The sequence below is a fragment of the Amyelois transitella genome, chromosome 24 (assembly GCF_032362555.1).
Source record: "Amyelois transitella isolate CPQ chromosome 24, ilAmyTran1.1, whole genome shotgun sequence".
NCBI classification, from domain to species: Eukaryota; Metazoa; Arthropoda; class Insecta; order Lepidoptera; family Pyralidae; genus Amyelois; species Amyelois transitella.
The window spans coordinates 2,460,832-2,475,627 of record NC_083527.1 but is presented as its reverse complement, the minus strand read 5'-3'; the positions used below and the strand labels follow the sequence as shown (position 1 = coordinate 2,475,627).

Sequence of the window (14,796 nt, the reverse complement as noted above, 5' to 3'; positions counted from 1 at the left end):
AATAATTCCTAACAAAATTTAGGATATTTTCTTCTCATTTAGAATATCCTAACTAAACAGAACTAAAAAAAGAGGACATTTATAGTTCTTAAAAACATACTAATTATTTACTTTCATACGAGTACTTAGTTCAACTAATTCAACTTCTTCATTGTCTTTCAATCACTCAGTAACGCAAGAGTCTGTTTTACATACACTGATGCCTAACATTCGCCAACCATGGAGCGTATAGCTGTCACAATTTTTTTTTTCATTTTTCATTTTCATAATATTAGTATGAAGGTATGGATTTTGATTATCATGATCTATAATTATAATTTCGTGCAATATTTCGTAGTCGGTGCTTTTAGCTGTCCGTACCACTAAACAATGTTTACACGTCACCGGTTTTAATCCAGCAATCGGCCATAAAATGGCATATGCCTTTGACTGCCGGTTCGCCGACTGTAATTATCTGTTTATTAAACATACATGCTAGGTATAGCACTGCAGTGCACTAGTATATTGGATGCAATCTAATTTTAAAAAGACCTGATCATGAACTTCACAAGGCACATCCCAAAATGGCTGAATATGTGTGGTTTACTATATCTTACAATGTCACCTACCTATTCGTTAATAATACCTATTCATTTAGCTTTCCTTAACTTCAGAGTTGGAGAGGAGAAGAAGTGAATCTACTTCGATGTTATAATTTCAACAGAAAATAAATTAGACGAAACTATACAAATGTATTATGTAGTTACTCATTTCAATTTTCATCGTTAAGCCATCTGGCTAAAAGTGATTTAATTTTGATTGAACTATGCCAAAACGCTAATTAGTTACAAGCTAGCTGTAGCTGACTATCCCGCTAAGGATATGGATGTCAAAGACAAAATACAAAGTAACGGAAAACATGTGCACAATACAGATTCCTAATCAGGAAGGTTGTGACGTCCAGCTTCTTATTTTTACATAAACAGCAGTAGATAAACGTGCGTAGTTATATCTTTAGCGTAGTAAAGTAAGCTAAGTTCGTTTCATCGCGGTCGCCCCCCGCCCCTAGCCCCGGGCACGCCACGCGCCCTGCGGCCGGCCCTGCCCTGTAGCAGTTGATTAATCGTGCGGGACCGTAGGGCTGCCCTCTCGTTCTAATTAGCTATCGATATCTATGCTGCATTGATCATTTGAAGCAGAAATTAGTTCGTCGTAGTGAAAGGTATTTTTTGTCAAACATTTCGACACGCCAACCACTTTTACCAGGTTCGAGGAGTATGCACATCAAGCGAGGGTTGAGTAAAGAACATACAAAACTTAATACTTTAAAAAGTCAAACCTACTTATTTTTTAGCTTGATATCGAAGTAAAAAAAAAATGCCGGCTCGAGCACATTTATTGATAAAAAACGTACAAACTATCGATAAACCAGTCATGAATAATACCCCATCCGTACCAGAGTTGGCGGGCGACGGAAAATGCGCCACAATCCACGATGAATGATTTCTCTTGACGGCAAACGGAGTCGCGTCGGGTCGAGTCGACTCGGGACTTCTTTGGAAGAGGGTGGGGAACATGAATATCGCAGATTGTCTTTGACGTAACGCGCTAGAATAAATTTTTGTTCTTGATCCTTCAACAATTACGTTGTCTTGGTCCTTACATCTTGCAAAAGAAAAGTACATACATACATACATATAATCAGGTCTATATCCCTTGCGGGGTAGACAGAGCCAACAGTCTTGAAAAGACTGGTAGGCCACGTTCAGCTCCTTATTTGGCATTAAGAACAATACCTAATAGATAAAAAAAAGTTTTATCCACTTTTATAGTAATTATCTTATTATTAGTTCATTGTTGTTAACTTATAATAAGTATGGGAGCATGGATATGGATAATACAGATTATAAGGATTGATCAATCTAGAAAGTAGCTTTAATAAAATAATAAATAGTATACCTTCTCGAGATTCTAGTTTGAAGTTCTTTTAAAATACGGGTTTTCCAGCCAGTCCTGGCAAGACCAGTCCAATCAGTTCTTTTTTCAAATGGAGCTTAGACGTCTGCTTCTATTCGCCGCAGCCTTGTATCGGCAATGTTGGCAATAAAACACTGCGACGGACGCGCCACCTGTTGCCCGGCCGATACAATCGCTTGATGTAGTGTCCTGAATTACGATGTGCCGAGTTCCGTAAGAAGGCCGTACAAATCTTAATTAAATTAGATTAAATAGAAAAAAAAGAATACAGTTCTGCATTAGCCATCTCAATAAGACACATAATGTGCTGTTTATTTTATTTATTTTATTGAAAGTGACAGTAGGACTGATACAGAAATATAATTATGTATGGTAAATGCCGGTTGACAATATAATACATGATCAAACGAACTTACAAGTGAAGTTAGAACAGTATTATATGAGTCACTTTTTCGAAGATTTAGATAAGGGAATATTATGTGTTTTAATACATGTTTTCCCTTATCTATATCTTTAAATAAAGTGACGACATAATAATAGATACATTTGAAATTTTACGCAACATCGGAAAAAAAACTATATCTTCACATCTTGAATTATCTTTAAGTTAGAGACAGTACATATTATCTGCTTAAATAGGCGTGGTATAAGATATAAAATGGCATGCGGGCTGAAGACTCGTCCGCCGGCTGCGATAAATCCGTGAATCCATTAACCCTGGACGCGGTTCTCGATAAGGTCTTGGTTACTGCATCAGGTTAAGAAAATCTTGCATTGCTTGATGACCAAAATCATTCTTGTTCTATGGGGCAACGAAATCGTTTTCATGTGTTAATCGTCGAATTGAGACATTAAATATTCTTTTAACAAGAGCAATACTGTGTTAGATTCAAAACTACACAGAAAACAATGACTTGAGTCATCTTCATTAATACCAAGTCATTATGTACCTTAAAATCACTAATTATTTTATTTAAACTTCAATGCACAAAATACAAATGTATAGCACAATTTGCGGACTTAATGCTAGAAGCTTTATCTACCAGTCAATCATTATCTTTGAGTCCAAGACACCATCTTCAGAATACATACATACAAATGGTCACGTCTATATCCCTTGCGGGGTAGACAGAGCCAACAGACTTGAAAAGACTGAATGGCCACGTTCAGCTATTTTGCTTAACGATAGAATTGAGATCCAACTAGTAACAGGTTGCTAGCCCATCGCCTAAAAAAGAATCCCAAAGTTAAGTTACTAATATTGGATAACTTTTGATAACCTATCTGTAAATTAAATAAAGAAAAGTATTTCAGTAAATTTTAGTTAATCAAATAAATTATAAGAAAGAAAAAAAAACTTAAGTAATATTTGTTTGTGCTTAAATTTACGTTAAATTTTTTTTTGATAAAAAAATATGATATCGGTAACAAATGATGATATATTCTATCGATTTTACGATTATCGATGCGTCCCTTCACTCGGGTCATATCACATTTCATATGCTAACCCGACCCGCGCCGACCCTAATCCGGGCCTGGCCGGGCCGTCACTTGACAGGTAAAAATCGTCCGCACCCTGAGTACGCACTCTAGGACGGACTAGGGGCGGCTAAATTTTAATTTGTAATGCGATTTATTTCTATCTTCGCAGTTGAATCGTATAACTAAATAATTTTTTAAATTTATTCTAATAAAGATTGATACCATATTAATTTTGAAGAACCTTTATGTTGACGAATTGTAATTTACATGCATACATAGGTATACATAAAATCTCGCTTTTTTCTCGGAGGGAATGGCAGAGACTACATCTTTCCACTTGTCACGATCCTTGCATATTTCTTTCGCTTCACCATCACATCATTCACACTCTCTACATGCTAGCACGGCGGTTTTGGGTACTCTTGACTTGACCTTTTGCCTGGACGTTCTTAATTTGATCTAGGTACGTCCGTCTAGGTCTTCCTCGTACTACCTCGACTCATACCTTTCCATTCACTATCTCCTTGTATATTTGCTTAGTCAACCTGCTTTTATTCATCCTCTCCACATGCCCAAACCATCTTAACATACCATTTTCTATTCCTGTTACTACATCTTCTTTCACATCACTACATTTTTTTAATATTGTATGAATAATTTCAGATTCTGTTTAGAAAAGAATTTGTTTGGAATGTAAACAGATAGTTTAATTAACTTTTCAAGCATGCTAAATAACTTACAAGCAGATCACGAACTTTGAATTCAAGAGCTGAGAATAAAATCGGGATACACTATGACGAGACTTCCCATTTGTGAAATGTTTTCATGTCGACTACTCAATTCAATATTTCGAGAGGAACGTCGAACAAATACACCCGCGTCGCGGCAAAATGTGTAGAGTAAATACTGCGGGCATTCCCGGCGGCGCCGCCATTTCAGCGGCTGCGACTTTGAAATTGTACCTACGTATGACTTATGCTTTCCTACTATTATCAGATTTTGCCTGCCACTTTCCTCTCTTAGTTCCATATATTCCAGTACTTGTGCTTTGCACTACACCAGCTATTTCGAAACTTCTCCAATGAACACGTCGAATTTCAGCTTTAGAAGATTAAAGAAGAGTTTAAGATTTTAAAATCTAAGCTGTTTCTCGGGCATAGTATTACTAAGTTCCTCAAATTTTATAAAAATGTGTAAACTTATATTTTTTGGTAATTTGTTGTCGTTGAAAATTATTTACTTTTTTATTTTTGCTTTATCTCGGTATAAATTAGGGATTTTGGCGGAAAAATCAAGTCCTCCATTAAACTACACTAAATTAAAAATCCTTTTGATTGTTCTACCCAGGAACTAAATGAAAGTCGGTATTGGAGACTGGGCAAACAGCGGAAGTGTGCCGGTCTGACCTCACTCGGCGTTCGAAGGGTTAACGTTTCATTCGCTTCTTTTCTGAGGGCAACTTTGAGAGTCACGGGTGAATTGACTGGTCCATTTTCGAAAATTGTCCTTGTTAAATACTTGTTGATTAACTGTAAAGAAAAAAAGGTAATTTTGTATTTCCAAGCATCTGTAAAACGGAAGTGTCGGTGTGCGAGTCGCAACTCTCACAGTAGATTGGATAATTCTTTATGTTAAAAAATAACGAATTTAATATGATGCTAATAGATTATCGCCGCAGTCGTTAATTATTTATAAGTTAAGTTCCCGTTTAAATTTCTTAATCAATTCTTAATTCAAAATTCTTAATAATTCCTAACAAAATTTAGGATATTTTCTTCTCATTGAGAATATCCTAACTGAACAGAACTAAAAAAAGAGAATGTTTATTGTTCTTAAAAACATACTAATTATTTACTTTCATACGAGTACTTAGTTCAACTAATTCAACTTCTTCATTGTCTTTCAATCACTCAGTAACGCAAGAGTCTGTTTTACATACACTGATACCTAACATTCGCCAACCATAAAGCGTATAGCTGTCACAATTTTTGTTTTTCATTTTCATAATATTAGTATGAAGTTTTTTGATTATCATGATCTGATATTTATAATTTCGTGCAATATTGCGTAGTCGGTGCTTTTGGCTGTCCGTACCGCTAAACAATGTTTACACGTCACCGGTTTTAATCCAGCAATCGGCCATAAAATGGCATATGCCTTTGACTGCCGGTTCGCCGACTGTAATTATCTGTTTATTAAACATACATGCTAGGTATAGCACTGCAGTGCACTAGTATATTGGATGCAATCTAATTTTAAAAAGACCTGATCATGAACTTCACAAGGCACATCCTAAAATGGCCGAATATGTGTGGTATACTATATCTTACAATGTCACCAACCTATTCGTTAATAAAATTTCATTTCATTTAATTTTCCCTAACCTCAGAGTTGGAGAGGAGAAGAAGTGAATCTACTTCGGCGTTATAATTTCAACAGAAAATAAATTAGACGAAACTATACAAATGTATTATGTTACTCATTTAAATTTTCATAGTTAAGCCATCTGGCTAAAAGTGATTTCCTTTTGATTGAACTATGCCAAAACGCTAATTAGTTACAAGCTAGCTGTAGCTGACTACCCCGCTAAGGATATGGATGTCAAAGACAAAATACAAAGTAACGGAAAACATGTGCACAATACAGATTCCTAATCAGGCAGGTTGTGACGTCCAGCTTCTTATTTTTACATAAACAGCAGTAGATAAACGTGCGTAGATATATCTTTAGTGTAGTAAAGTAAGCTAAGTTCGTTTCATCGCGGTCGCCCCCCGCCCCTAGCCCCGGGCACGCCACGCGCCCTGCGGCCGGCCCTGCCCTGTAGCAGTTGATTAATCGTGCGGGACCGTAGGGCTGCCCTCTCGTTCTAATTAGCTATCGATATTTAGACTACTTCAGGCAGAATTAGTTCGTCGTAGTGAAAGGTATTTTTTGGCAAACATTTCGACATGCCAACCACTTTTACCGGGTTCAAGAAGTATGCATATCAAACGCGGGTTGAGTAAAGAACATACAAAACATATTTTTGTAATAAAATAAGAATACTTAAAAAAGTCAAACCTACTTATTTTTTAGCTTGATATCGAAGTAAAAAAAAATGCCGGCTCGAGCACATTTATTGAAAAAAATTACAAACTATCGATAAACCAGTCATGAATAATACCCCATCCGTACAAGTGTCGGCGGGCGACGGAAAATGCGCCACAATCCACGATGAATGATTTCTCTTGACGGCAAACGGCGTCGCGTCGGGTCGAGTCGACTCGGGACTTCTTTGGAAGAGGGTGGGGAACATGAATATCGTAGATTGTCTTTGACGTAACGCGCTAGAATAAATTTTTGTTCTTGATCCTTCAACAATTACGTTGTCTTGGTCCTTACATCTTGCAAAAGAAAAGTACATACATACATATAATCAGGTCTATATCCCTTGCGGGGTAGACAGAGCCAACAGTCTTGAAAAGACTGGTAGGCCACGTTCAGCTCCTTATTTGGCATTAAGAACAATACCTAATAGATAAAAAAAAGTTTTATCCACTTTTATAGAAATTATCTTATTATTAGTTCATTGTTGTTAACTTATAATTAGTATGGGAGCATGGATATGAATAGTACAGATTGTAAGTATTGGTCAATCTAGAAAGTACCTTTAATAAAATAATAGATAGTGTTCCTTCTCGAGATTCCAGTTTGAAGTTCTTTTAAAATACGGGTTTTCCAGCCAGTCCCGGCAAGACCAGTCCAATCAGTTCTTTTTTCAAATGGAGCGAAGACGTCTGCTTCTATTCGCCGCAGCCTTGTATCGGCAATGTTGGCAATAAAACACTGCGACGGACGCGCCACCTGTTGCCCGGCCGATACAATCGCTTGATGTAGTGTCCTGAATTACGATGTGCCGAGTTCCGTAAGAAGGCCGTACAAATCTTGATACGAGGTGGGCTTTAGAATTAAATAGATAAAAAAAGAATCCAGTTCTGCATTTACCATCTCAATAAGACACATAATGTGCTGTTTATTTTATTTATTTTATTGAAAATGACAGTAGGACTGATACAGATATATAATTATGTAAGGTAAATGCCGGTTAACAATATAATACATGATCAAACGAACTTACAAGTGAAGTTTGGTCAGTATTATATGAGTCACTTTTTCGAAGATATAATAGGTAAGGGTATATGTGTTTTAATACATGTTTTCCCTTATCTATATCTTCGAATAAAGTGACGAAATAATAATAGATACATTTGAAACTTTACTCAACTTCAAAAAGACAAACATAAACAAATTAATTTTACAATTCAAATTATCTTTTAAGTTAAAGACAGTACATATTATCTGGTTCATATAGGAATTTATGATTATATTAGGATATTTATAAATAACACACATTCGAGCTTCGGTCCCATCATGACGGTATCACAAACTGATTTATTGTATTGTATGTCCGTTACAAAACTGTTAGTCTATCTCTTTTGACAATGACATTGACACTCATATGACACACTGGTTACATAGGCGTGGTATAAGATATAAAATGGCAGGCGGGCTGACGACTCGTCCGTCGCCTGCGATAAATCCGTGAATCCATTAGCCCTGGACGCGGTTCTCGATACGGCCCTGGTTATCGCATCAGGTTAAGAAATTCTTGCATTGCTTGATGACCAAAATCATTCTTGTTCTATGGGGCAACAAAATCGTTTTCATGTGTTAATTGTCGAATTGAGACATTAAATATTCTTTTAACAAGAGCAATACTGTGTTAGATTCAAAACTACACAGAAAACAATGACTTGAGTCATCTTCATTAATACCAAGTCATTATGTACCTTAAAATCACTAATTATTTTATTTAAACTTCAATGCACAAAATACAAATGTATAGCACAATTTGCGGACTTAATGCTAGAAGCTTTATCTACCAGTCAATCATTATCTTTGAGTCCAAGACACCATCTTCAGAATACATACATACATATGGTCACGTCTTTATCCCTTGCGCGGGAAACAGAGCCAACAGACTTGAAAAGACTGAATGGTCACGTTCAGCTATTTGGCTTAATGATAGAATTGAGATTCAAATAGTGATACATTGCTCGCCCATCGCCCTAAAAAGAATCCCAAGTTTGTAAGCCTTTAGTCTTTTACGCCATCCATGGGAAAGAGATGAAGTGGTCCTATTCTTTTTTGTATTGGTGCCGGGAACCACACGGTCTTCAGAATATCTGGTTGACAAGCGCGGTGTAATATGGCGGGCGGTCTGACGACTCGTCCGCCGGCTGCGGTTAATCGGTGAAACCATTAGGCCGGCGCGGTCCACGACAAGGCGCTGATTATCGCATCAGTTTGAAAGAATTCTTGTGTAGCTTGATGATCAAAATCAAGTGCTCGTTTGGACCACGACATCGCTTTTCATGAATCATATGTCAAATTAAAAGTAACGAAAGCAATAATAAGATACGATACTATGCATTATGTTTATTTTGAATGTCAATGTCTTGAGTCCTTCCCGCGTGAGCGTTATTTTATTATATATTTATTTCCTACAAATTTTTGCCCACAGCTTAGCTCGTTTTTCCCATTAAAGTGGGAATTTTCTGAAAAATGATGTAGCCCAAAAACTTTATTCCTCAAAAATTTCAACTTAATCAGTCTTGTGGTTTGACCGTAAAAGGTTAACCATACATAAAAATAATATATACAGAGAAAATTTCGCATTGATAAAATAAGAATAGATAGTACCTATGATGTAGCATGGATGCAAAATTACGGTATGGGCGAAAGTTCCCCTAGTTAAGTATAGAGCCGTTTGACAATTGTAGGGTATTACAACTCCCGTGGGATGTCCGGGCCCGGTCCGCGGCTTATTATCAGTTAATCTCCTAAGGCTTGTCATGGGCTACTGCATTGATTTTATCTTTTATCTTTGAGACAATGCGACCGTGCACTGACGGTGATTCTGATGACGAATAACATGAGTTGAAGATTGTTGCGGTCGCTAAGTTAACTCTATAATTATGGATTTATTCTAACTTGACTCTTTATGACCTAAACTAAGTAGGTAAGATATTATTGAAAAAGGAAAGCATTTGTTACTACGTTGTCTGTACAGGATAATCTCTGTAACTACTAGACGGGTTCGATGGGTTTTATTTTGTTGTATTGCTTTTAAGCCTAGGAAACATAAAGAGTAGGTAGTAGTATATTAAACCTTACCTATCTACAATATCTAATCATTTTAATACCTACGTACTTAAACTAAATCACCTTATGTACCATGAAGCATCTATTTTATATACTCTTCCTAACCAAACCAGGCTAAAGCTCGAATGTCTTTTGCCGAGATCAAGTCAACACAAGTGTATCATTCTAAAATGATCGAGGCAAGAATAAATAATGACGAAGGAAATCACTCGGCCGCAGGTATTTGCTCTCAACTCGGATGCCGCAGGCTGCTAATTAGCGGTCAGGACGGGCTGGGACGGGACGGGACGGCGCAATTAGTACGAACCTTTTGAAGAAATTGATGTATATTACAAGGTTTTGCCTATAGCTCCTTTCGCTGTTTATGTCCGATTCCGTGAGAATATTAAGATAAAATTTAATTAAAAAAGATTTTCTTAGGTCCAGAGGTTAAGCCGTGAAAGTAGCAAGACAGAAGTTTTAGAAACATTTTATTTTATTTCATTGTATTAAGTCAAATCGTTAATTTTATATTACCAAACAGATTTATAATTTAAAAAATATTAGTATACATAGTTTGTACTAAGCATTGTTTTGTTTTTAGTAGGTTTAAAAGGTTTTGAAAAAAATACAAAAGTGCATTACATTTTAAATACGTTCTCTAAATTTAACACTTACTGCCATCTATCGACAATGTATTAAAACGTCTAACAAACAGGTACCGCCACCTACACAAAATTTTCAGCAACATTTGTTAACTTGCAGTAGCGCCCTGCGAGTTAGTAACAGGACTCTACGGTAGATGGCGCTCTAAGAAATTATTAGGAAACAGCCATTGTTTGATATTGTTATACTGAATTAAATTAAAAAATCTGTTTGTTTCAGAATGCGCCCTCACAAGATCCAGTCTACAGAAAGGTGGCGATAGTTGAGAATTTCTTCGACATCATTTACACAGTTCACGTCGAATTAGAGGGACGGCCTGGAAAACACGCTGGTCAAAAACGAACCTACAGGACAGTGAGTACCTATAAAGATTAAATTTTAATTAATAAGATACTATATGCTGCATATCGTTAGGTATTTAATTCTTGTATCAAAATGTTGAACAAAGTATATCCGCCATTGATACAAAAAATAAATAAAACCCGTAATGTTTAGATCAGAAACTAGATGACGTTTGTATAACCGATCATAATCTTTTATAGGAATTATAAAAAAAAGAAAGCGATGCGTCAATCTGAATGGCTGTTTTTTCTATAAAGTTTTCAAATTGTTTAATTTTGGTGTCTCGAATTAACTTTCAACGACCGATGCTCTTTCGGTGAGTGAAAACATCGCAAGGAAAGCAGTTCAAACAACTGAATGTGCCACCGTTGTTCAATACGAATATACCCATAATAATAACTCCGCAAAAATAGGTGAGGTCAGATGAAAGTTGCTTCGTGCACAAACCTAACTTACTCAATGCAGGATCGTGATCATAGGTGTACCACGGGCTTATCTCCAGAGAGAAAAGTTGAGAAATGTAGTAGAACTCTTCCTATCCTTCCGGGAAAAGGCGTGGATATTTAACTTGGAATTATTTTTCAGATAACGGAGACCTACGCATTCTTGCCCCGTGAAGCGGTCACCAGATTCCTGACAGGATGTGCAGAGTGTGCCCGGCGCCCGCGCAGCGCATCCCCTCCACCGTTACCTACCCCTTCTCCTTCCCCCACCAGGCATCCAACTTACCTCTCTTTCTTACCTCATTGCGCACCAGATTACAGTCGAAATTGGGAATCAGAAATCGATGCAGCCCATTCTAACTACCCTTACGAACCAAAATACGACTACACAGATTTACAACCGCTAAAAAAAGTTGAAAGCCCTAAAACAGCAGATAATGAGGATCCAGAACCTACTTACATAGAACTAACGTCTAAGAAAGTCAACGGGTTTGACGCAGACTTTAGTAGAAGTTCTCCTGTAGACCAAGCGTTCAGAGAAGACGAGCCGAGCAGAACTGAACTGGAAATAGACAAGGATGAAAATAGTCTGATAGATGTTGAGGATGTGAAATGCGATAGTCCACCGCCTCTGTTATCACATAAACCTAAATTAGAGCTGAAGATAAAACAGGAACCTAGTGGTGAAAGTACTGGGTTGACAGAAAATTCAAGAGGTAGAGAGAATAAGACTGATGTTAGAGAAAGGAAGTACAATCCGTTGGACGTTGCTAATTTGACATCGAAAGACCCGCCTAAATCAAGATCGCCTCCAAGGAAGAAATTATGGCCTACCAGTTTGGAGTATACTAATGGTTTTAGTAGATTTCCCAAGCCTTGGAGACCTGATGGTGGGGCGTATTATGGTGGTGAAGAGATGGATTACAGCGTTCCTATAACAACGGCCTATTTGAAGCATATGAGGAGTATGGCGTACCAGGAACGCATGGACATGGAAAACAAGGTAAGTGGAATTGACACGGGAAATTTATTAAACGAAATTAAAACGGATTTTGGTGAAAAAGAGTGTATATTTTTCCAATACCTGGTTTTTGTAGAAATATGCAAGAACATGCAGGAACTCTCGAGAAGGGGTAGGAGTAGGTTCTTACATTAGCACTCTTACATTTTTGAATTACATTTTTCTAAACAGCAGTCTACTACCAAAATCTGCGTAGGCGAATTCCCACATAAAATAAACATATGAGTTAGCAGGGGTAACCCTAACTTAAAGTTCTGCCGAGCCGCGGCCGGCCCCGTCGGCCTTTGTAATAAGACCAAGCCCTTGTTATGATTTTGGGGCTCCGATTTGAAATATTTAACGTGCCTAAATGTGGTGTGAGGCTTAGCCGCGTTTGACAAAGTTTGGAATCAAAGTTATGCATACTAACATCATATCAAGCTACTTCCCGCGGGAGAAGGCAGTGGCCATAATCTCATTAGGTCCTTTACATTAAACATTCCACAGAAACCTGAAATCCTTATTACTGTCAAGGATTTTTTTTGGTTAATAATTGTTCAGTAATTTGATTTTTATCTTACCTCTATATCGCAAAATACTCGTGATTATCTCAAAATTTAGTACTAAACATAAACATATTTTTCAACTCTCCTAAAAGATTATGATAAGTATGCAAAGTTTACTTTTTGTTTTCAACAATTTGTTTTACAACTAACAAGTAAACAAACCTTTCAAGAAACTTACTAGGGTATCAAAAATCGCGAGGCTACCTGCCAACGCAGCCCCGATTGATTCAGACGAATGTCCCACACAAAAGACTAGAGCGCCACGCAATAATCGGGCGCCGCATCTTTTCTAACTCATTTTTCTCGCTTGGATCGGGGGATGGGGGTGGGGGCCCGAGGTTTCATCAGCCCTAGGGGGTCACGGTATTAGACAAGACACAAAAACCGTGCCCGCCGGAGAAGTGCGCAACTGGATTTTCTGACGATGTTTTGTGTTGGTGCATTCTATTTTTGAACGGTTAGATGTTCTGTTTAGGTAATTATTTACTAATCCGTCTATTATAATTTATAAAGTATAAAAATTTACCCGTTCTGTTGACTGGTAGTAAAACAGTTGGTACTTAAATGATTCCGTTTTCGGGTAAGTTATGTATGAATCTTGTAAAGAATTAACAAAAATAACAATTTAATTGTTACGGAACTTTGCATTGTAATATTAGTTCTCCCTTTAGGATTGAAAAACAGAAAAGAGTGCTACGTACATAACTGGAAAATTTATTATAAAATTGTTATTATAAAACATTTACACACTGAAGTTATTAATACACTTAAACTTAACATAACATGTAGAAAATTGTTCAATACCTACTTACTTCTCAATAGAAACGTCCTTAAAAAAGCGTCAGTTGCCGCCTTCTGCGCTTAGCCCGACCGAAGGGTCAGTCCGACCATAAGAGGGTAGCGTCCCTTCGACCCCCAAAAGTGCCTTACCCCGCCCGGGGCCTGAGACTTGTAAGATTGATTGGACCTCCTTCAGTCCATTGCGGCCCCCCTGCGGGTTATAAGACCCTACACCCCCCGTTTTTTCTTAGTGTGGGATGTAAAGATGCTGGATTAGTCTTAGAACAACTATTTCTTGTGTTACGTAGGTTTGCTTAAGGATAGTTTGCGTGAAGGTACTTACGGAAAATGATTGTTGAGTTTTCTTAATTTTTTCAACTTCTTTTATTAAGTTGAAGTTGTCGGCACATTTGTATAGGACTTCTCCATCTTTTTACATACAATCACGTTTTATATCTATTACGGGGTAAATGCAGCCAACAGTCTTGAAAATAATGAAAGGCCACGTTCAGATCTATTTATGAATTGAAATTCATATAGCGATTAGATTCTAGCCCATCGCTCAAAAGAAAAAATCCAAGTTATTATACTTAAGCTTTTCAAATTATTGACTCTTACAATCTGTGTAGCAAGAGAAGCAGCGGGTAAACACTATGTTGTCTCTTCACCACCAGACCAGCTTGGAAGTTTGAACCTTTCGTCGCCTTTTACGACCTTCATGGAAAAGTGATGGATTGGTCCTTTTCTATAGTGCCGAGAACCACACGGCATTCACATTATTTTAGCACCTAAACCGTCTGAACACCGATGTTCAAACTGTCAAAATATGCTTTTGTTTATATCAAAAAATTGACACTTCCAGATAATTTTCTCCAACTACCTTCATTTTGTTCGTGCCTCAGCTTTGATGTGCCAGATTACAGCTGTTATTGTTCATATCGGAATGTTTCTTGTGGCTTTCCGCATGTTAGATGGTCGAGCCGAGTCCGCGGTCATAAATGTTTTGCAGAGTTTTGGTACAAATGTTAACTTATTTGGTAAAAATAAGTTTGGAGAGAGAGAGATTCTCCAGGGTTTGTTGTAGTAGAATAATACTCCGTTTCAGAAGGTGAGAATGGAATGCTTTATTTACAAAATTGAGACATATTTATATAAAACTATTTACAGAGGAAAATGCAAGGACGAATCATAAATACGGAATTATTACCAATGAAGAAGAGAGATTATTTTTAGCAAATCAAAAATATGGAATTATAGCCAATAGTGTGAGCGTATTTACAAAAGGAAATCTATCGAAAAGTTTTTGTTGATAATAAAATGGATTTGCATAGATTTCTTAGAATTTTGTATTGCTGTCTCTTGAGTCTGGATAGCTCCG

General features: G+C 37.1%; 1 protein-coding gene across 1 annotated transcript in view; it reads left to right on the top strand.

Annotated features, from left to right (window-relative positions):
* Window positions 1-14,796, top strand: part of LOC106135976 (nucleolar protein 4) — a 134,654-nt gene that overhangs the window by 55,688 nt on the left and 64,170 nt on the right. The window contains exons 3-4 of the mRNA XM_060951163.1: window positions 10,507-10,641; window positions 11,215-12,075. Of these exons, the coding sequence (XP_060807146.1) occupies window positions 10,507-10,641; window positions 11,215-12,075 (996 nt within the window). The remainder of the gene's footprint in view (window positions 1-10,506; window positions 10,642-11,214; window positions 12,076-14,796) is intronic.